Genomic DNA, 22,657 nt, shown 5'->3' with positions numbered 1-22,657 from the left:
AGCATCAGCCGAGGGGAATCAATTTGTTCTCCTTTTCATCCGCAGCAGAGAAATGATTGTTAAAAAAAATAGATTCTTTGATGCTAAAAATAAATATTTAAAATAAAAAAAGAAGAAAAGAAGGAGAAAAACCACGTCCTTATTTCTGCATGGAAACGGTCGGGAAATCGTGTTAGGTAATCCCGTTATTATTTATTTTATTTTTCCTTCTGGTTGAGTGTCTTCCATCCCCTTTTTCTTCCACTCTGCTTCTAAACGAAATTCGGAACGGGATCGGGAACCAGGGAGGGGGGGGGGGATAAAGGTATATCTAAAAGACACGGGTCAATACGCATCGCAATCACGATTTGGGGATTTAGGTATAGACAGTCACCATGGCGACTGGACGAGAGGATTTCTCCCCTGCGGATGGGAAAATGACGAGACGATGATGATGGCGTGAAATATCCGGTCGTCCTCCGACGAAACAAGTCACCGATCAATACTGTATATAACGCCCTCGGAGAAAATGGCGGATGTCAATAAATAAATAAATAAAAAAGAATCACGACAACAACAACAACAAAATCAGTGTGTTAAGAGCAGAGAAGCAATCATCACGTCTAGTTGCCGACGATTTGGCCCAATTACTTTGGCTCTCATCAAGTTGGCAGTCGGATAAAAACAGCTGATCCTTCTCCTTTGGCAGCTTCCGTCCAATCGATAGGTGGACCAATCAAGGAGCCTCTCCTGTCGATGGACGTGCAAAGTACCTAGCGTTCAAGTAGTTGTAGTAGTAGTAATAATTCTGTATTGATCATTCGCCTTTGAAGAGAGAGAGAGAGAGAGAGAGAGAGAAAAATAGAGCAGAAGATAACTGGAGAGGGGAAATCAACGACTGGAAGTGACAAGTTCAATCCCCCGTCCGGAATTAAAAAAAGATGTCGGATAGAACACGACTCGTTCCGGATGAAGAGAGACAGGCTCGACAAACCCAAAAAGAGCAAAACAAAACAAAAAGAGAACAAATCAAAAGTGGAAGGAGAGAACGAATTGTGGAGAGAGGTAATCAATTCAACAGGTGCGGCGTATACACAAAAGTCCAATGAGGAAAACATTTCATCGGGGGGGGGGGGAAGGGGGGGATATTGTCTAAAGAAAAATAAACAAAAAATACAACCGAACATGAAATTAATATAAACATTGATATCAATCAATTCGCGTTGTGTGTCCCGGGAGTGCACCAGAAATAAAAAAAATAAAATAAAAAAATTGGGTAAAAGATCCATAAACGAATTTTAGGCACCAAAATTCAATCGGACTGAGAGGAATATGAAAGGAGGGATGCACAAAAGCTCATCGACAATTACCAAAGATTATGGGAGGGAAATCATGAGTGGGAAGGTAAACAATTCACGCCGACACATAAAAAAAAACACGAAAAAAACAAACAAAAAAATGAATTGAAAAGTGATGATAATATTTAATAATAATTGATTTTCTTTCTTTTTTTTTTCTCTTCTTTTTTTAAGTACCACATCCACAGCGATCACAGCAAACAAGAGCTAGTTATAATATATCTTCCGCAATCAACGCATCGGGAGAAATATCTTGGAAATTATTTGAAAAAAAAAAACCAAAAACAGTCAGGATCGAAATGAAAAAATACTGCGTAGAATATTTTTGAAAAATAAAAAGGGCGGGAAATGAATGATGAAAAAAATTATTTCCGTTTCTTTTCAGAAAGATAATTGGGGGAGTACAATTGGCTGGACAAACGACATTCCTTTTTCAATTCATTTCTCATAGATCTTTTCATTGTTTTTGGTCGAATCTCTTTTCTTCTTTTCGCTCCTTTTAAGTAGCTCCTTAATCTTCTTCGGGAGTTTGAACGCCATCCGATCCATCCGTGGCGTAGTTTCCAGTGTCCAGGGCCGTCGTTCGATCAAAGTAACTGACTTGATCGTCGAATCGGACTTGGCCGTGATCTTCGCTATCGCTGGCGGCCGTCCCTTGAGTGCCGAATCGGGCCCGACGGGCCGATCGCCTCAGCGAGACCAAGCCGGGCAGCGTCACCTCGTCGCCCGAGAGGGAGACGATGGAGACGGGACTGGATGAGCGGGCGCCACTGGGCAGATCGTCGCCGTCGTTGAGGCAGGCGTGAATTTCAATGGGGGCGTAGCCGGACTTGACGCTGCCCGAAGCCGAGGCGGACGTGTGGCCGGCGTGAGGGATGCGGTAACTGTGCACCGAACTCGTGTCTCCCATCTAGAAGAAGAAAAAAACAAACGGCCAATAGAAACAATCCATCCGTGAATAAACGCGTTTGTTGACTCTCTCTCTCTCTCGAAGGCCGTTAAAAACAACCCAAATTGTTTAGCCCATTCAACTCGAGACACTTTCCCGCAATGTGGACGTGGTTAATGACTCATTTGCGGGCCGGCAGCACAAAATGGCCGGCCGTTATGGCCGCCCGTCGTTGCAACTGGGCGGTGCGTCAAAAGTTAACGAAGTGGAACCGACTAAAGTGAAGAAATAACCAACAAAACAAACAAAATGAAATTGTTTTTCAACCTTGTAGCTGAGGAGCGAGCCGGCCAGGGCTCGTGTCGAGGCGACTGAAGCGGCGCCGTCGTCGGCCATCGACAGGGTGTTGGATCTCTCCGACAGGCTGATGGTGGCAGAGGCCGTTTCGGAGGAGGCGAAACTGGAACGTTTGTTGGGCGAGCAGGCGGCCATGGCCACCAGCTCGGCTTGAACTTCCAGTCGCCGGGCAGCCGAGGCGTTGGAAACGATGCTGCCGGCCAGTCCCAGTTGGCTGGCCGACTCGCAATCTTCACGGTCGCTTTCACGGTCCCGAACAAACAGCTGACTGGCGCTGCCCAGCGAAGCAGACCCGGAAGCCGACAGCGCAACACTCGCCTCCCCTGCAACAAATAAAAACAAAATTAATTTCATTCAATTTCCATTTAGAATTGATTTTAAAAAATAGACGATCATCAATCTCCCTGTGAAATTGTTTCAAAAGACAATTTGGATAATTGAATTTTTCCCGCCGTTTCAAAAATTCATGTAACAGGCGGGAAGTTTCAATTTCTAAATAATTTGCCGACCAAGTTTCAACTTGACACGGATACGGACGGGAAATGAAAAGCGGATGACAAATTACCGATGGAAGGATTGCCGACGAGGCCAAGGTTGGTGGCGTGATCGAGTGAGACGGCGTCCGTGTTGTGTTTGCCCTGGCCGACGCCTATGCCGCCAGCGCCGCCGCGGGAGAAATAGGCGGTCGGCCCGCCGTGGTCGTTGCTGCTGCCGTCCATCGCGCTAAGGTCATCACTTCCTCCGGTTCCTACTGCGCATCCAGCGCCGGTACTGCCGCCGGTGCCGCCATTGCCATTGCCGCCGCTTCCGCTTGCGACGCCCGTCCCGACGGCGCTTCCCACACCTCCAGCCGAGGAGCCGGACACAATGCCGACAATGACATCATCATCGTCGTCGAAATCGATGCGGACGCCGAGCGGCGAAGCCGACACTCCGCACACGCCGTTCTGGCACAGCGAAACGGGCACCACTCCGTAAATGTAAGCCAACAGGATCGGCACTCCCATACCGACGGCCACTCCCGCAATGGCCGGCGCCACCAACACCTAAAATAATAATAGAAATAAAAAAAACAACCGGGAAATTCAAAATCAATTTTAAGCGAAATAGGCAAAAACAACAAGGGAAATTCAAATTAAATTTGTCAATCCGGCAATGCTGGATCGGATAACTTATTGATTGGTACCCCCAGAGGGTCGTGGACTATAAGCCAAGGGGCTTGCTAGTAGCAGTCGTACTAGTGCCATTGCGGTCTCGTACAATGTACACACAACCCGACAAAAAACAAAAAAAGAAGAAAAACACAATTTCGCATTTTTTTTTTTTTTCCAAAACAACTTCTTACAAGAAAAATAAAATAAGGAAACGACCAGATGGGCGAACCAACGTATCGATCTTTTTCGGGGAGTATAAAGCCAAAGAGCGTAAACTTCTTTCTCTACTTTTTTTATTTTTTGGCGGCCGTCAAGTCCAGGCACCCCCTCCCGCAATAAAGGTTCTCCCATCGAAGGTGAATTCCAATGTTGCATGGAAGAAGAAGAAAAAAAGGGAGGAGTCAGTCAACCTCAACGCAAAAAAGAAAAAAGGATATCGACATTTTCTTATATAACATAACCCCATGTGATTCCATTTCACTGGCGTCCGGTCCAGCTGCGCGCTAGACATGGTTATAATATCTTTTTCTTAAAGGAGATATTTTTCAATTGCCATTTCGCGCGCTAGCCCAGTTTTTATCAAAGCGATAGATGGCGGAGCGGCGCCGGCTTTGCGTGATTGTTAGATAAGACTGTGGAGGGGATAGTAGAAAACGCAGACGAAGACACCCAAACTGGTAGTCGTCCGGTTGGTTGTCTAGTAGTCGTCCACAGCACTTTGTTCCTGGAAAGCAAAAAATCAATAGCCCACCCGCGATGGAAGGAACAAATGGAGATGGATGCAAACAGAGAAGGAGTGGGGCTTACGTCAAGGGGGGGGGGGGGGGGGAGGGGGAAGTGACAACAATAACAAGACAGAAATCTCCCGTTTTCCTTCAGGATCGACCGGGAATAGGATTGTCGATCAAGTGCAACAAAACAACATCAAATATGACGATGGGCCAAATTTTCTTTTTTTCTATTCCGGATCTAAACGATGAGCAGTCAAAAAAGGAGGTAGGAGCGATCCTTATTGTGTCACACCGTCTGTCATCTATCGATCCAAAAACGGTGGAGAGCCGACGAGTTACTGGGGCGAGCCAGAACGAGAGAGAGAGAGAGATAGGAGAATAGATGCTGGGTCGGTTCTACTGCAGTCCGCCTCTTTCTTCTTCTCCTCCCACCCAATTGCGGAAGGAAAAACAGCCGCAAAACGGGCGACACATTGGCGCAAGCCGAGAAAGACAATATTTCCTGTCGACTCTTGTGTTTCGTGCCGGGCCGGCCATGAATAAATTACCATTCGTCGGGCTGAACATTTTTCTTATTTTTTATTTGTGTGTAGTTTTGTGTGTGGGTCACCGTCGCTTCATTCCGCACGGCCGTGCACAACCATCACCCCTCCTCCCCTGCCTGCGCCCGTTTCTTCTTCCGCCTCCCCTTTTCCTCCCCACCCTTCCTTCTTCTTCTTCTCCTACACACACACATCCGCCCCTCTCCTTTTATTTTCCAAGCAGCGCGTGCACAGTCGATACGCCGCCGTCGCTAGAGTCAGACGCGTCGTTCCAGTCCCGCCCGCCACCATACAGTGTCGACGGCAACAACATCCGCTCGGCGACAATCCAACAACAACAACAACAATCGTTCGCCGTGACCTCCCCTTCCATCGAATGGAAACACCAACAACAACGTCTCATTCCGTTTAAGCGTCCCCATCTGCTCTCACTCGGCCATCTCGTCTTGTGTTTCATTCCGACGGCGGCGCCCAAAAACCAAGAAAACAAAAGGAGACGCTCCCATCGACAACACGAAAACTCCAGCGCCACCCACACAAAAGCGCCAAAGGGGGGACTACCCTTCTACTTTTGATTATTGACAAAAGGTACAAGTTATCATCGTCATCTTGAGAGTGAAGCCCCCTCTCACTCAATCACGACTTGTTCTTCACCACTCCCGGGGGCGTCGATGGGAAAAAACAAAAAGTCAGCGGGAAAGTGTTTTGTTTTTCTTTGAAAAAAAAAGAATTAACCAGAAATTCCAGGCAAAGAAAAAGGAGAGAAAGTTGTTTCTTTTGTCGTTTTGGTTTGGAAGGAAAAATGGAAATGAGTCATTGAGAACCTCGCGCCACCCTTCCGGCCCCTTATTATTCTGGAAAGAGAAAGTTTCACGTGAACAACTCGGGAATCTCAGTGAATTGTGACTCCCTCCCCCTCTCACATTTCTTTCTTTCTTTTTAACCAAATGGGAAAATAACTTTTATTTCTTTTTAATTTTGTTTTTTTTGCTGACCGGATACATTTCGTCCGGCTCACTGGAGCGGAATTTTCTCATCTCCCTCTCGATCCAGCCTTTGAAAATCTAAAAAAAATCAATGTAACATTTCTCCCTGTTTTCCTCGTTTCCAGGTCACAGCGTCCAGGCAACGAGTCCGGCAATAAAGGGGGGAAAATAAAAACAGAACGTCCGAGACAATCAAACATGTCGGTAGACGTTTCGGATGAGTCGTCCATCACGGCCGAGTGGCTCGAGAGCATTTTACATCTCTACTACAGCACCAACGGGCGCGATCTGCTCGACGGGCCCAAGGACGATGATGACGTCGACGACGGCCAGGAGCCAGTCATCCGCAAGGACGAGCCGGCCCAGACCGTCAGCGTCAAGCAGTTCCAGGTGCGGCCAGGATGCGAGGAAGGAGAGAACTTGCTGAGTGATTTGCTGGCCATTGACGTCACTCTCTGCCGGGATGAATCCATGCCGGAAGAGGAGCTCCATCTGATGGCCAAGCTCCTGTCGCAGGATCCCTTCTGTCGCCACTTTATCCTTGAGGCTGGATTCGACGTCAGGGAGATCCATTTCTACACGACGCTCATGCCGGCCCTGACTCAATTCTGTGGCGGCCACGGAGGTGGCGGAGGCCAGCCCTGGCCCGTCCCGTCCTGCTTCTACGCAAAGTACCGACAGGGCAGCGACTCGGTTCTGGTGCTGGACAACATGAAAGCGTCCGGCTACCAAGTGACGGAATTCCATCTGGGACTGTCGCTGGAAGAGGCCACGTCGGCGGTTCAATCCATCGCCCGCATCCATGCATCCGTCCTGGCCTACCGGCTCCGATTGGGCGTCGATCTGGGCCAGGCTTTCCCGTTCCTCTTCCGGCCGGAAGCCGCCGCCGAATCCTACCAGCAGCTACTGGAGCGAGGCCTGCCGCAGCTGGCCACTTTCCTGCATACGGCCGACCGTCCCGAGCTTCACGCAGTGCTGGCCAAGCTGCACAAGATGAGGCCCAGGGCTCGGGAGACGATCGCCAATCTGCTGAGACCGGCCAGTCCCATCGCCACGCTGACCCACACCGATTTCTGGTGCAACAACCTCCTCTTCCGCCACAAGACGGCAGAAGGCGCCACGGCCGACGTCGGCGACGGAGCGGCCGGCGTCGAGTGTTCCATTCTCGACTGGCAGATGGCCACCTACAGCCGGCCGACAAACGATCTGGCCCTGCTGCTCGTCACTTCCGTGGCCGGAGATGTGCGCCGGACGCGGACCGGCCACATCCTCGACGCCTACTGGAATCAATTCTGCCAGACGGCCGCCTCGCTAGGACTCGACGTCGAGGGACAACTCAATTACGGGCGACGAGAGCTGGAAACCGAGTACGAACAGTCGCTCCTGCTGGCCGTCCTGCTGGGCATCGGCTCCGTCGACTTGGCCATCGGCCACCAGGCGACCGAGGAGCGACTCTGCGAGGTCCTCGTCGACCTCAGCAACGAGAAAGTCTTTTAAAATGACTGGACAAAATCTAAAAAAATTTAAAAGAAAAATCCAATTCTGTCGATCCTTCACATTCCCACCTTTCCGCTTCCAATTGTTTCCCCTTTCCTGCGTTCGTTTCTTGTGGCTTTCCCTCCTATCTCTCTTGTGATGAAAATTTATGGAGTTAAAATAAAATAAAAAAGTCAAATAAACTTTCGTTTTGATCCGATAACGGCCGGCGCAATCAACCCACATCCTGCCCAGCAACCGAAAGAAGAAAAATTTGAAAACAATTTCAGGTTAGGTTCGACTCTTACCGATGCCGCAACGCCGCTAGTGATGATGATGTTGCGCTTGTGTTTGGAGACGGTCTTGAAACGGGCGTAAAGCTTCCTGCCCACCCAGATGGGAATGCCGATGATCATTGCCGGAACGGCGATTCCCGCTAGGAGGGCGATGCCGACCGGGGCTCCGACCAGGGTGCCCAGCTGCCAGAGGATCTTCTTCTTGCGAGACCAGGGCTTCTTGCCCCAGAAGGTGCAGCCGGACGGGCTGAGATAATGTAGGTCACTAATCTCCTTCATGCAGAGCCAGCAAAACTCGGAGCCGCACAGGGCGCACGTCATGTGGTTGCAAGAGCCGTCGTCCATCTTGGCTATCAGCACCTGGCATCTCGGGCACGGTTTGATGTCGTCACCTGGACAAACAAATTTGTTTTTCGGTTAAAATCGGCGTCTTCCATGTTTGGAATTTCAATTGTTTTACGCTGAGTATTTTTAAAGTTGGACGATGATCCGTAAATGGAAGATCTCTGAGCACGGGCAGCGTCACACGTTTGGTTCGGATGCCAAAGGGCCTGGAAGGGAAAAATTCCAAAATGTTAAATTGATAAAAAGCTGAGAAAATGTGAAAATCAATTCAAGGTACTTTGCAATGGTAACAAAAGGAGGAGCCGCATCCAGGGCGTTGACACAGTAGACGGGGGCAACTGGCGCAACCGGTAGCCAGAACGACGAAATTGCAGTCCGGAGCTGGACACCATCGAGAATCCGGATCGGCAGCCAAGACTCGTCGCAACATAAAGTCTTCGTACTTTTCCAGTAGGTTTTCATTGTTCAGTATCAACCGAATATCTGTCGATTAGAAATAAAAGAAAGAGAAATAGAAATCAAAAGAAGTTTATTAGAGAAAAAGAAAAGAAATTGAAATCAAATCCACTTTCACTCTTTTGGGAAACTTGATAGTTAGGAATTGGACACTCACCGTTTGGGTGCATGGGCTCTGAGCATTCTGGGCAATTGATGTTGACACGTGACTCTGAAATCTCGATTCGCAGGTATTGCTGCATACAATCTAGGCACGAACGGTGCGTGCAGCACAAAAGTTCGGGGAAAAATTCGCTGGAGCATTCGGCCAGGCACAGGGGACATTCCCAGTTCTCAGATATGGGGCACCTGAGAGATCTGTTGGGAACTCGCAGCTCTGACTGGGAAGTGCTGGAGGTATCTGAAGGGCTTTCAGACTCATATCGGGCTGTGGGAAAAATGTAAAACAAATGAGTCTTTTGAGATGAGAAAGAAGCCAGAAGACAACCAACGAGGACTCACATGTGGAGGGGGACTGCCTCTTCCTGAGCCCACCGGTGCTGCTGCTGCTGGGTGCAGGATTCCCAATGTTGTTGCCACCAGAGAGGCTCCTGGACCTTCTTTGAGACACCAACGGGCTGTTGTAGAGCATTCGACGAAGGGAGAACCTAAATCCTTGCTTGTTGGCCGGCTTGGAGAACGAGGAGGTGATGGGTATAGCCAGTGAGCATGGCTGCTGCTGCTGAACCACTGAGTTTCCATCTGGCAGCAGTGAAGGGGAAGGTGGAGAGTGATCTTTTCTTTTTCTGGATTTGCCTTTCCCTGCTCCAGGCTGCAGTTGCTGCTGACTGGTAAAAGTGGTGGTGGCGGCTTGCAATGTCATGCTGGCTTGACTGCTGAGAGAGTTGGAACTGTTTCTGGGTGGGTTCTGTTGCATCGAACTCATACTCTGAGGCGTTGGACAGCCCCTGGTGTGCACCACCAAAAGGGGGTAGCAAACGAAATGAGTGGGAGATGTATTTGTTTTGGTGTCTGTGTGTTTTTCCCCCTTTTCTTTCCAGAGAAAAACTAATATGGAACACTGACAACAACAATAGGCACAGAAAACCACTGACTGGAACAATCGAGAGAAGCGACGGAAACAGGCCGAGCCATCACATTGTTCACAACAATAAACAACCGACAAATCTCTCCAACCAGTTCCAATCTGTCTCTTATCTCTTTCGCTTAGATTTTGCAATCGTGTCTACACACACAAGTCAAACAATTGCTCAAGCGATATATATCGATCGTCGTTTGGTGTCGCTTGTTTTTCTATTTCAACGATTCGTTTCACCAAAAGTTGGGAGCCATGTTCGCCAACTTGGGGCGAGCCAGGCTCTGTAAGACGTTCTATTACGATCGTCTCGGGATATAATAAATGAGTTGGACACACAAAACGGGAGTTTTCTCTTGTGTGTGTGTGTGTGTGTGTGAAAGCTGCAATAGCAAAACTCTCTTTTTTAACGGGCAAAACAGTGGCGTCGAGTCGAGCAACTTGGCAACAAGCGCAACGCCATGAAGAGAATCGACTCCGCCAGCCTTGAGGCGTGGCGGCCATCTTGTCTGGGACTTGGATTGTGCCGGGAGATTCAAATCGAGTCGAGTTCGTGACAGGCAACTTTTTGATTTCTTATTAAAAAAATGAAACTTTTGAGTGGGTCTGCGTCCTACTTTTTTTCTCGACAATTGCCACGTCATGAGGAAGAAGAGAGTTTCATTTTCTTTTGAAAGAAAAGGGAAAATTTATCCATCCAATTGTGTTTTGATGGTGAAAACTTTTTGGAGGGGGCTAGCAATTTCTCCTCTTCAAACTTTCATGGTTTTTTATTTATTTTTTCTTTTCTTGGGAGAGGGAGGGGGTCAAATTATCCGCCCACTTTTCCATCGTAGCATTTCCAACTTCAGTCATTCCGGAAGTAGTTTTACAACAAGATGTATGGCATTGCCTAATTAGACGAAAAATGCCACGACGTGCAGAATTTTTTCCCCCTCTGATCCTTCCCCTGTAATTTGCCATTCAAAATCGATCAGGTGATGATAATGGCGCGTGCAGTTCGTGACGGCAGCCGCGGCGACGTTTGAATAATGGATGAACTATGGGCTAGCGCAAAAAAAAAGTAGCCCTTCAGCATTCTTCTTCTCTATAGATTGGTGAACTTGCAACGCTCCCGGCGTGTTTCCACCCAAGAAAATCAATGTCAAATGAGCAATGGCGGATATACTATAGCAAGCGTTCATCATCAAAATGTCTTGGTCCTTTTCCGTTTTCTGCCCGTCTCCACACTCTGCACACACAAGGAGGATATGGGGAGTAAAAAAAGGACATGGTGATATGTAATATCGATCGATTGATAGGCAAAATGGCGGCTGCGGTGCGCGCAGTTTCGGATCGATCAAAATAAGATAAAAAATAAAATTTAAAAGTTTTTTTCCCGCTCATCTCTTCTTTCCATCTCGTCGCCCACCGGATTTTGAAATTCAATCAGGAAAAGAAATTCGCGTTGCCCGTGTACTTACTCACAAAAGAGCAGCGCGGGCGAGCGCGGGTCGATTGCGAAGAAAATGAAATTTTGATGAAAGAAGAAATTTAATTTCCCCCCCAACCGAAAAAAAAATAAAAATAAAATTTTGACGGACGCGAACATTTGACATTTTGATCCATTAATCAATCGATTCAATATTTGATAGGCCATAGGAACCAGGACAAAGAATATATCTGGAAATCGATCGTCAAACTGAACTTTCCCACACAAATGATTTTTTTTTTTTCAAAAATTCAAAAAAATGGGCGGGAATAAATAAATAAAGTACACATAAATGTCAGATCTAAAAAAAGGGAAATGAGAATTCCGTTGATGTTAAAAAAAATATCAACGTAGACGCGGAGAAAAATAAGGATCTCATTTTCCAGGGGAAATCAAGGAGCCGCGCTCTATAGGGTTTTTGTTTCTCTAGGGGGAAAAAGAAGAAGGAACGACGATTTGACGCTCGTGTAAAAGACTCTGTGTGTGTCTCATCATCTCCTAACGTATCCAAAGAGATTCACCTACGCGTGTGCACACACAGAGAGGAGAGAGAGTCATCCGGTCGAGTTCGCGTGCACTCCGCAACCCCCCACCAACACGCAGCAGCAGGAGCACAAGGATTTTTTTTATTTTCTATTTCGTCAGACTCCTCCCCTTTTCTTCCTCCCTCTCCTCCCCTTTTTTGCAATCAATAACAGCGGGACGAGCCCACACAGCAGAGCTCAGCTCAGTAGAAACGGCGAGTATTAGGAGCAGCTCCTCCTGATGGCGGTCGGGGGTAGCACATAGTGAGAGTCCTGGCGGTCTGTACACATATATGTCTGTGTGTGTGTGTTGTATGTGTTTGTGTGTGTGTATATATATAAGGTGTGTACGGCAGCAGACAGTCGCCACAGTCGAACGCGCCACCTCGCGCCGCCAGCAACTCGGCCGTTTCACGTTGCTCCTAGTTGTGTCTCAGTTGACAACAATTTTTTCGATTTCCCAATCAGGATCGAATTTTTTGGAAACAATTTCAGACAGTGTGTGTGTCGTTCAAGTGTCGGAAGTATATCACCATGGAGCTCAACTTTGTCGCAATCATCAAGTGACCGGGTTCGATTCTTTCAAAAGAAAAAGAAACTTTTTGCAATTCTCCCAGGCGATCCTATTAACACGGGAAAGTTTTGAAATCCTGCCGGTAATCGAATTTGATCAATCCCCCATTGGGTTTGTATTTCATTTGCAACGCGTTCCAATATGGACCCAGGGAAAAATTCAATTAAGCTCTGTATAGAAATGGCAAAATAGAAACTAAATCAAGAATTTAAGATTTTCTTTTTTTAAATTGTTTAAAACCAAATAATCGCGCTTCATTGAATCCCACTCCTGGGTGTCTTTATATGTGTGCTGGTGAGACGGCCGGTTATAATAATAAAGAAGGAGCTTACTAAAGTGTCAACTCGTATTTATAAAATATAAACTAAACACCAGCGCCCGCGGTCTGGACGATTATTTAGACGTCGGGGATTCAATAAATTTTCAAAAAGTATTTAAAAAAGATTAAAACAGGCACGTGAGTAGTGAATTATATATAAAAGACTACTCGGCCTGTGCTGTTTGCATAATATATCAACGAGACACACACACACTGGATCGGTGGGGGCGCGGTACCGGACGTGAATAACAACATTTAAAAATGCCGATCCTATTTGATATTTTAGCGATGATATTCCAGGGGAAATAAAAAATAAAAAGTTTGAATTTTCCCGCTCGATTAAACATAGACCTCCCCCCCCACCTCCGTCTTGTGTACAAGTTTCCGACCGGGTCCGTGATGAATGATTCCCACAGTTTCCGCCCCCTCTATGACGTAAACAACAACAGGAAAGGAAAAAAACAAATTCATTTTTTTTTCTCTCCCGGTCTTAAACGAGCCATCCCCCGCATTCTTTAAAGGATCAGTCCCTTAATCTTTAAATAAGAAACAAAAAAGAAACGAAGTGGATTCTCCTGAAAAAAAGGAGCTCGACAAAGATTTGACAGGAGCCTGACAACAATAAAAAAGTAAAAAATAAAAATCCTAGTGGACAGTATTTTATTTTCTCTGAATAAAAGATTTTCACTTTGAAGGAGCTATAGCTCTCACTTGAAAAGACGGCCTTTGTATTCCACACACACATTGGGCTACTATACTGCCATATATATTAGATATGCACTCAGGAGCTCTCGTTTTCCTTTTGTGTGCAGGCAGGCAGCAGCTACTACATTTAGTCCCAGTCGCAATCGATTCGTCTTCAATTGGATTTCAAAAGAAAGAAAGAAAAATCAGGAGCTACTAGGAGTCTGAGAAGGAGGACATTGGGTTGGTTATCAACGGGAAGCTGGGAACCTGGGCTGGGTCGAGAGAAAAAGGAAATTGAACGCCAGCCAATATCTATATGTCAATGAATCGATAGACAGTCCTCTCGGCGACACACAACCCCCACCCCACCCCAGTGTGTGTGTGTGTGTGTACATCAGGAGCCGGATTTGGAATACAATCTCTAGCAACTGCATTATTGAAAGACAATTTAGATATTTGCCCATCTTTAATAATGGAAACTCTCCGAGACTGCTGCTGGCTCCCAGTTAGAAATGACGTAATATTTTAACATACCCAAATGGTCCCAGCTAGACATTGTACACATACACATATAGACTTTCTTCTCTCATCGGTTTTTTCATTGGATTCAAATGTTATTTCTTTACTCGACATCAATCAGTTCAAAGAGTTGAAAATGTACCCAGTCAACTGGACGCTTTCTTTGGTTCTCTGTTGACCAAGAGCAAAGAAGAAGCAGCCGAGTGAATGTAATCGAATCACGCAGTGCTCTACCCAATGCCCCCCCTCCAGCATTACTACCACCCTGGCAATATCAATTGAAAGAGAATATTATTAACTGTTTGATAGATTTATACAGTCAAATAGATCAACTCCGCATTTCTTTTTGTTTCTTTCTTCCTTTTTTGGGGTCTCTTCCGGTCGTTCCGGCGTCGATAAAGCGACAGCTGCACAAGGAATAAAACTAACGAGACTCGGGAGCACTGGACCCAGCGTCTGAAATCAATTTCATTTGAGACACACGCGCGCCAAAAGATGGATGAGGAGGCCGAACAGCAGCTGACCGCTCAGTTATCCGGCGGAGGAGGCCAGCAGCAGCAGCTGGATGCGACGACGGCCTCAGCCTCGCCCGCCAGCCACCAGCAGCGAAGGTCTTTAGCTTCGCTCCTGTCCATCAAACGGGAGCCCAGGAGACCCAAGACGCCGTCCGTCGTCGTTACCGACGAAACGACTCACCTGGTTAGTGTTGAGCGATAATCATCAAAGTCAATCAAATTCAAAATCACGAGATATTCATTTGTCCCAGTCGGAGCTAACGGCCATTCCGGTGACGAGTCGAATCAGTTTGAGCTTCAAGAACAAATCGAATAAAGGAGCAGCGACGTCGGCCACTTCTTGTACGTCTCCGGCCGGTTCCTGCGGCGGTGGCGGAGACGGCCATCACGCTAGCGGCTCCCGAACGACGGCCATGGCCGTCAATGGGGGAACTCTCGAGAGTATCGTAGCTCTCGAATCGGCAGATCCGACAGCGGCAACCACGGCGACGGCCAGTGACGTCACAACGTCATTAACAGTCCCAGTCGACGGTGAGGAAGACTTTTCCTTTTCTTATTTTCTTTTCTTCTTATTTGATTTCGATGAATGGCCAACTAAAAAGAGACGAGACTTTGACAGAAAGCCAAACAAGCCAGCCAGCCGGCCCAGCCCGTCTCTCTCGAGTCGACAATATAGCCAGATTATCGATCGATCTCTCTCTTCTCTCTCTTGTAAAAGTTGGCCGTCGTCGCCATTATTGGAAAAGTCAGTCCGTCCTTCTTAAATAGTGTAGCAGCTCACACACACACACGCTCACTTTCTGTGTGTGTGTGTGTATCTATACTTCTTTGTCGTTTATTTTATTAACGATCCAGCAGCAAAAGGCGCCCGGCTGCGAACCACTTTGTTGTTTGTGGCCAGCACTGGAAAACTTTTTTGTCCTATCGTCAAAAGTGGCCGGCCAAATCAATTTGCCAAGATGACAAGGAAATTTATAAATTTTTTTAAAAAATTGCGCGCCAAATTCAAACGAGAAACCCGCCCCAAAACATAATAGAAGATAAGAATCCAGCGCAAATTTAATTAAGAACCGGAATGGATTGGAAAAACTGGGTGACGACGGAAGCCTCAGAAAAGGGGGGGGGGGGGACGTTTTGACGTCACACACACACATATCCGTTATTGAATATCTATAGGTTTTCTCACGAGCCTACAGAGGGTGTGTCTCGACTACAATATTGAGACGTGTACTATACTATACACTGGGATGTTATGATCTCTATACAGCATTTTGGTATCCAAGCTGCTGCTGCTGCTGTTGCCATAGTGTTCAATCAAAACCCCACCCCCAGGGCAACAAGACAATTTATGGCCGAAAACAAAAAATGTTGTTGTCAGCTGTCGCTCTCGTGTCTCGATTGATCCATTCACACAACCAAATGTTGTCTGAAGACAAACAAAATGTTAATCAAATTCTGGCGTATTCATTCGAAGGAGAAGATCATGTCGGCAATGAGATTAGAAAAAGTAATTGGGAATTTTTCTCTCTGTCTAAACAAGTCAATCATCATCTGTTTGAATTGATGCGTCGTTCAAATCGAATTAGACCAAAACAACAACAGCAGCAGCAGCGGCAAAGGCCAGCAGAGTGTGTCTGTGTCTGTCTGTGTAATAATAATCATAATATCAAATTTGCTCGCCCAAGAACCTCTCGGCTAAATTGAAGCCGACACACAACAAGCGCCCATTTTTTTATTAGTCCGCAGGCCCTCGCACCATCTTTTTCTATCGTCGCATACGTCTGACTCTGCTAAACTAAGAGAGAGAAATGAAACAACAAAAAAACAATTCCCTTTCTAAAGAATAGAACCCAGAAAAGAGAACATGTTTAAGTATGTAGGAGATGAAACGGGCGGAAGAGCCGGATCGATAGATGGAACCTCAAAAGTGAACACACAGCACAACTCATCGTCGTCTGAGCTTCAAAAAATAAAAATAAAAATAGAGACATTACAAGCAAGTCTGAAATTCCCCCCAACAGAGTCTGTCTGCGTAGTTTCACGCTCCAGCGTTTTAATTAATCTCGTCACAACAGTCAGATCCCCCCTCCAGCTCTATTCTTTATTTCTTTATTATTTTTATTATTGCGTATAGAGAGAGAAATGTTCATTGGGTCGTCCAATTAGAAACGTCGACTCGTGGCCGTACCTCGGCACACAGCGTCTTCCATCTTCGTGATTAGCCCCCCCCCCCCCAACTTTGCATGTTGAATCGATCAATCGTCGCTCATCATTGTTACATCACTGATTAACCCCCACCGACGAGGACGACGACGATTCATTTTAATCCGTCCAAAACGGCGGAGAGACGATTGAAATTGCGTCGAAATTAACATTCGAATGCGAAATGTTAATTTTAACGAGCAGTTCATTGACGGTCTCGCTGGGCCCCTCCATCCCCTTTACTCTCCCCCCGAAAGGGATCGGTTACCAGGACGACGGACCGCTAATGAAGAGAGACCCAAACCCGAGCGCTCTCCTTGTTAAGAGTTTACAAGGCCCAAAAATAACCCCAAGAAATGACATCCGCTGGATATCTTTTTTGATTCTGGCTAATAATTACCAATGACACACAATACGTTGGGTCCCTTGTTTGCGGGACCCTGTAGAGTCCCTTACCGAGAGGTGAAATTCGATCGAAATAGTTTGGAAATCAAATTGAATATCCAACCGAATTTCTGTTGGTCTTTTCGACGTCAAATAAATAATAAGGGACATTTGACGACGCCGTTTCTCCTATACGTGGAGAAATGCCTACCCGGTTGGTGCGGCGTCATCAGTTCCCCAGTCGAATGTACACACGTCAAAAGACTTTGTGAAGGTCGAGCGCCCGTCTCGGGACTCGACAACATCTCGACCGTGTCACGACTGCACAATATTCAACAACAAGACACGGAACAGCTCGTGAATATTTGCACATGTGTCAAAGTCAGCGTCACAAATCTTTTTGTCCTTTTTGTTGTTTTTTTGTTTTATGGCATTTTTCATTGAAAGCGATCGATATGGTCGTCGTCGTCGTGGATCTTGATGATGACGACACGATCGATTAAATATTCGAAATTTGAGCGGGAAATTTTTTAAATTTTAATTTAAAAAAAAAAAGCTTCGGCGACGGTCACGACGGGATCGAGCGGCTCATCACCAGCCACTACACCTCAACTGTCGCTTCTACGTCGCTGCTGTCACGAACGCGTCCGCAAAGTAAAAATTTAAAATTAAAATTACAAATTGAAATTCAATTAAAATTAATGACGAAAAAAAAAATACTAATTGGAAAATTTCCAGTCGATATGGGGCGTCGTGATCATGTGCAGCGTGTCGGCAGCCTGGGTGGGAGCCACCCACCTCCTGAAATCCACATTCCGGACCGTCCATCATGTGGCGGCCGTCCTGGTCGTCCAGCACGTCGCCGACAGCAGCGCCGCCGGCAACGCCAACCATTCGGCCGTGGCCACCACCTTGCCGGCCACTTCCACCACCACCACGCCCATTTACCCAGACATTTACCCTCACCACTACGACGATGTAAGTGTCAAACCAAACCACCACCTTACCCTATATCCCAGCACGAAACAAAACCAAAATTTTTGGCGGGATTTTCAAACAGATGTCGTACACACAAAAATCTCGATCGAAAAATAATTCACGTACCAACTCGTTTCGTGTGTTGTTATTCGCAATCGATCGGGCCCCCTCCTTTTACGTACTTTGAGTTGTACCACCAGACTTGCGTGAGTTATGAGCCTCCAATCGTTCACGACGACATGACACGGAAAATATACAAGCCCCCCCCCTCTCCCAGCGGCCATCGTCGCTCATCACCGGTGGTCAAAGAGTTTCGCGTCCAAAGTCGAATTTGAACTTTTGTTGATCAGCGCAAACATTTGTTGGCTCCATACAATACACAACAACACAGACTGCTGGACAAACAAATAAATGAATGGTCCGTTGGCGTGACCCGACATTTAAACAAATGAAGGACAACACGCGAAATTTGAAAATATAGGGGGGATGGCGCCATAAAATCAAATTTAAATCAATTTAATTCGAATTTTTGGTTTTTTATGAAAAGTCTGGTGAACATCAGCAAGAGCCGGTGAAACCCCTGGGCGAAGAGTACACGTACGACGCGTCGTTTTTCAGCACCTGGACCATGACGGCCTGGACGTCGCTCTTCCTGCCGCTCTACGCTCTTTGCTGCGCGCTCAGTTGCCGCTTCAGTCCGCGCCAGTTGGCCGCAGAGCTCAGAGATTCCGTCCTGGCATTCCGTGACAAAGGATTCACATTAGGTTCTAAAATGATTTAATTTTAAATTCAAATTATTTTCATTTTCATTTTTTCCGCCAATTAAAAATGATTTTGAAAAAATATTTTTTGCCAGGGACTTTTATCGGACGCTGTTGCCTCTTTTGTCTACTGTGGGTCGGGACCAATTGGATGTACATGTACGCCCTGAGCGTTTTAGACGCTACCGACGTCATGGCACTTTTCGCCACCAACGTCTCGTTCGTCTACCTCCTCTCCTGGGTCGTCCTCCACGACCAATTCGTCGGCCTAAGAGTAAAATTTTGAAAAAATTTTGTTTCCCGCCAAAACATTTACCAAACGTTTTTTAAAATTTCAAATGAAGATTGTGGCCGTCATTTTGTGTAACACGGGTATTGCCCTGCTGGCCTACATGGACGGCATAACTCGATCGCCGACGCTGGGCGGAGTCGTCCTAGCGGCCGCCGCATCCGCCGGATCCGCAGTTTACAAAGTAAAAAAACCCCGCCAAAAAGTTGAAATTTAAAAAAATTTATTAAAAAAAAAAATATATTATTTTCCCGCCTTACACAAAAATCAGGTGTCGTTCAAGAGGATTTTCGGTGAGGCCACTTACGGTCAGGTGTCGTTCTTCTTCTCGCTGATTGGCCTCCTCAATGTCGTCCTCTTATGGCCGATCGTCTTGACATTACACTTTACCGGGCTGGAAGTCATCACTTGGAATCGAGTGCCTTGGATCCAGCTGACCGTCGCCGGAACACTTTCCCTCGGTACATATCAACATTTGAGAGATTCAGCAACTTTCTGAACTCGATTCCCTATTTGATCTTGACTAATGTGCGGAATATCATTGAATTTGAACTCTAACTAAAACTTGCAGCTGCCAACTTGCTGGGCAACTTCGGACCGGCTCTAACTTACGAGGTTTTCATTCATCTCGGTCTGGTGCTGGCCATTCCAGTCTCTGCAGGTGAGTGAAAGTGAATTTCGTTTTTAGAAAGTGACGGATCGAACCACACGCGCAAACAACCAATCCGAAATCACCAACACCAACGTCAATTTCTAATTTTTTCTTGTCTGATTTTTCATTTGTTTTATTTGAATAACAAAAGTGCTGGACGTCAATCTCAACGGGGTCGTTTTCGAAGGCATGAAATTGGCTGGGACAATCATGATCGTCAACGGCTTTCTCTTGGTTCTACTGCCAGAAAACTGGCCCGATTACTTGACCCGTTTGCTCAGGTAAAACCCGCCACTGATTAAAACCCATTTGTGTTTTTGAACCGGTTATTATTTCTTTTCAAAAATATTCCTAACGTTTTATTTGAAATTTAAATTTAATGAGATGGGGGAGACATTTGAATCATCACCCGGGACTGCCGACGACAGCGCCCGTCGACCTGCGGACGGGTTACATAAGCCGCTCGCATTTGCGTTCGCCGTCGGGACGGGTCAGGTGACTGTCAAAGATCAAAGAGACCGGACCGGGTCTGTCACCACCTTCATCTTCAAAGGGTTTGACACCGGAGAGAATAAGACGTGCGTCCAACATTCCAGATGATCCAATGCTCCGCAGCAACGAAAAAGAAAATTGAAAAAAAAAGTGAATTTTATTTTACTACTATTTTTTCAAATTGATTTAAATTTTTGATATTTTTTCGAAGGGGGAAAAATCGTCCATTTTCTTATCTCGCCATCTGTCTCATTGTTCTCGAAAAATTGCGCAATCGATACTGTTTTAAATGTTGGCCGTTAGATGGCTGTCGTGTCTACTTTGTCTCAACAAATTCAATGTTCCGTTCGACCGTTAGATGGCAGCCAAATTCCGATTGTCTGGCAATAATCAATTGAATACTACTCCCCAAAGCCAAAAAAACCAAAAACAAGAAGCAATTTTTGCTGTTGCTTTCTCTTCTATAAAAAGACAAAAAGAAAATGTTATATGTCCAACATAAAAAAAAAATCAATTGTGTAAATAATCGACGTTGCCCGTTCGATGTTGTTGCTGTTATTTCAAAATGCTGTCGAAAAAACCAAAAAAAACTCCGTGTGTCTAGTTGTTGTTTTGTTTCTCAACCGGTTGTGTTACGAGTCCAAACTGGATAAAATTCCCCGCGAATTTCAAAAAGAAATCAGATATCCCAAGACAAATTAAGTAGTAAAATTTATTCTGACGAGATGGAAATCTATCCAGACGTATACAATCTCTATTTTTGCGAGCCGCGGTTCACGTAACATTCGATAGAAATCAAATCACACAGACACAAAACAATCCGACGTCATTATATCAAAATAATTTGACTGTGCCAAAAAAAAGGACAAAGACGGAAATGCATCAAACGACCGAATCGAATAAAGATTCCTATCAAAGAAAATTGTAACGTGAAATAATAAAATAAAATACACCGTGAAACTTTCCAAAATATTTATCCTTATCGCAGATTTTCCGCGCTTTTTTTCAAAAAAAAATAAAATAAAATATCCAAACATTTCTCTCTAACTCCTTAGGCTATGCGCACACAGTAGTTTGATTCTCTTGCCTGATGCCAAAACGACAGGTTGATTTGAATTCGCAATTGCTGTGTGTATGTGTTCGCATTGTTTGCGTGCGTAATCCTATCCTGTCGAGGGGGGGATGGACGTCTATACCGGGAGCGAGTGGGAGGGGTCGTCGTGCAAAAATCGGGAGAAGCTAAAAGAAAAAAGAAAAAATTCTTTCAAGTCACGAGGTGTTCAACTTTAAAAAATAAAACTAGGTGGAAAACAACAGCAGCATAGAGAAAAGAAAAAAAAAGAACTTTTCGAAAATTGGTAAAAAAGAATAAAAAAAAAGAATGTTGCATACACGAATAAAAGGGGCGGAGTGTGGCTGCTACACCCTGGACCGCGGGAGGAAATGGGGGTCGTTGACGGGGGTCAAACACACACACACACCGTCGTCTGATAATTGTTTTTTTCTTTTTTAAAGTTTCTTCTCCTCATTTCGATCCCCCCCCATCAAAAACTGGAGAAAACAACCACCCAAAATCGCAGTTGTTGTTATTATGTTGTTGCTTTCGAGTCCAACAACAACAACTACCCCGAAAGAAGGAAAAAAAAAAATTCCTCGTGTAGTTTGCCGTTGTATTTTTGAACCACCATCATCATCACGAAGATGGTGCACAGCTGCACAGTACATTTCTTGTATAATGGCAGAGTCGTTAGACTGAATTTTTTTTCCTTTTTTTGCGCGGTAAAATAATTTTTTTCAAAAAAAGAAATAAAAATAAGTTGCAATTTTCTCCAAACGGTACACACACACACACCTGGGCTACCTGTCTTGAGCAGTAGTCTATAATATATATACTATATAGAGAGAGTCAAGTGTGTTAGCCTATATATGGACAAGCGGTTCTTATATATATATATATTTATTATTCATTTTTTTTAAGCATCGTGATTCACGCGGCTGATGGATCCGCGCAGCAGCAGCTCGATGCATCTGATACACACACATAATCTATTGTGTGTGTATATATATACCTGGCAGGTAGTAGTAGTAGTAGCTTTTGGTGAGTGTGGGGGCTCACGTCTAAAAATTTATATCTTAAAGTTCAACGGGGTCTATAATAGACACAACATATATATAAAGCTGACCTCTTTTTTCCTTTTTATGTACGGCTCCCGATCGTGCCTCGTCGATTGACACGGCACAAGAAGAACCTTGCGGCTAGGCTCTTCTTCTTCTTCTTTTTTCTTGTTGCCGTACGGAATTCACGCAAAGTCACGCTCGTACAGTTAGATTTTTACCTTTTTAAAAAAACGATTGAATTGAAAAATTGTTTTTTTAGATTTTTCAGTATTGATAGGGGAGGAAGAAGAAAGTTTATTTGTTTCCAGACTCGGCGATGCTCTCTGCGCAAACGGTGATGTCATGTTTTTATTTTTTGGAGGGCTGTGGGTTTGGAATAAACGGGGGGGGAAAAAATAGGCACACGGAAAAGGGTTTGACCCTCCCGATCGGATGACGACGGTCGGGAGTTGTGCGCTCTTTCGACCCGCAACAAGTTGAAGAAGAAGATGGAAAGAAGAAAAAAAAAAGGTTAAACGAGTCAACGGC

At 45.6% G+C, this 22,657-nt stretch overlaps 4 protein-coding genes across 7 annotated transcripts in view; 2 read left to right on the top strand and 2 right to left on the bottom strand.

The window, feature by feature from the left end:
• LOC124336387 (calcium uniporter protein, mitochondrial-like) overlaps positions 1-22,657 on the bottom strand; it is an 878,707-nt gene that overhangs the window by 566,756 nt on the left and 289,294 nt on the right. The gene's annotated exons all lie outside the window — the stretch shown is intronic.
• On the bottom strand, positions 774-10,049 carry LOC124336076 (E3 ubiquitin-protein ligase RNF19B-like). Its single transcript, XM_046789706.1, has 8 exons — positions 9,071-10,049; positions 8,727-8,996; positions 8,391-8,596; positions 8,229-8,319; positions 7,781-8,160; positions 3,149-3,629; positions 2,554-2,906; positions 774-2,247 (listed from the first exon to the last, which is right to left on the bottom strand). The coding sequence occupies exons 1-8, from the start codon at positions 9,492-9,494 to the stop codon at positions 1,849-1,851; spliced, it is 2,604 nt and encodes an 867-aa protein (XP_046645662.1). The 5' UTR covers positions 9,495-10,049; the 3' UTR covers positions 774-1,848.
• LOC124336236 lies at positions 5,061-7,695 on the top strand. The gene is made up of 2 exons (XM_046789963.1): positions 5,061-5,598; positions 6,122-7,695. The coding sequence occupies exon 2, from the start codon at positions 6,195-6,197 to the stop codon at positions 7,491-7,493; it is 1,299 nt and encodes a 432-aa protein (XP_046645919.1). The 5' UTR covers positions 5,061-5,598; positions 6,122-6,194; the 3' UTR covers positions 7,494-7,695.
• On the top strand, positions 11,824-20,959 carry LOC124336141 (putative thiamine transporter SLC35F3). 4 transcript variants are annotated; one of them, XR_006917001.1, is made up of 13 exons: positions 11,824-12,295; positions 14,140-14,437; positions 14,505-14,784; positions 17,396-17,493; positions 17,578-17,817; positions 18,365-18,581; positions 18,674-18,852; positions 18,923-19,051; positions 19,139-19,328; positions 19,439-19,528; positions 19,671-19,800; positions 19,904-20,161; positions 20,223-20,959. XR_006917001.1 is itself a non-coding variant. In XM_046789827.1 (12 exons), the coding sequence occupies exons 2-12, from the start codon at positions 14,234-14,236 to the stop codon at positions 20,016-20,018; spliced, it is 1,872 nt and encodes a 623-aa protein (XP_046645783.1). In that variant the 5' UTR covers positions 11,824-12,295; positions 14,146-14,233; the 3' UTR covers positions 20,019-20,959. The 4 variants fall into 4 exon arrangements, 3 of the variants coding, with proteins under 3 accessions (XP_046645783.1, XP_046645781.1, XP_046645782.1); XM_046789827.1 differs by having other exon boundaries at positions 14,146-14,437; positions 19,904-20,959; XM_046789825.1 differs by having other exon boundaries at positions 19,904-20,959.

The sequence above is a fragment of the Daphnia pulicaria genome, chromosome 4, assembly GCF_021234035.1.
Source record: "Daphnia pulicaria isolate SC F1-1A chromosome 4, SC_F0-13Bv2, whole genome shotgun sequence".
In the NCBI taxonomy this organism is placed as follows: Eukaryota; Metazoa; Arthropoda; class Branchiopoda; order Diplostraca; family Daphniidae; genus Daphnia; species Daphnia pulicaria.
This window is presented reverse-complemented; position numbering and strand designations above follow the sequence as displayed.

Excerpts from the sequence above, each read along its gene's own strand:
- LOC124336076 (XM_046789706.1), bottom strand. The coding sequence starts at position 9,494 with ATGAGTTCGATGCAACAGAACCCACCCAGAAACAGTTCCAACTCTCTC. Across the intron at positions 8,997-9,070 it reads GAGGCAGTCCCCCTCCACAT|CCCGATATGAGTCTGAAAGC; the intron begins GTGAGTCCTCGT and ends TTTTTCCCACAG. Across the intron at positions 2,907-3,148 it reads CGTCGGCAATCCTTCCATCG|GGGAGGCGAGTGTTGCGCTG; the intron begins GTAATTTGTCAT and ends TATTTGTTGCAG.
- LOC124336236 (XM_046789963.1), top strand. The coding sequence starts at position 6,195 with ATGTCGGTAGACGTTTCGGATGAGTCGTCCATCACGGCCGAGTGGCTC.
- LOC124336141 (XM_046789827.1), top strand. The coding sequence starts at position 14,234 with ATGGATGAGGAGGCCGAACAGCAGCTGACCGCTCAGTTATCCGGCGGA. Across the intron at positions 18,582-18,673 it reads TGACAAAGGATTCACATTAG|GGACTTTTATCGGACGCTGT; the intron begins GTTCTAAAATGA and ends ATTTTTTGCCAG. Across the intron at positions 19,052-19,138 it reads CCGGATCCGCAGTTTACAAA|GTGTCGTTCAAGAGGATTTT; the intron begins GTAAAAAAACCC and ends CACAAAAATCAG.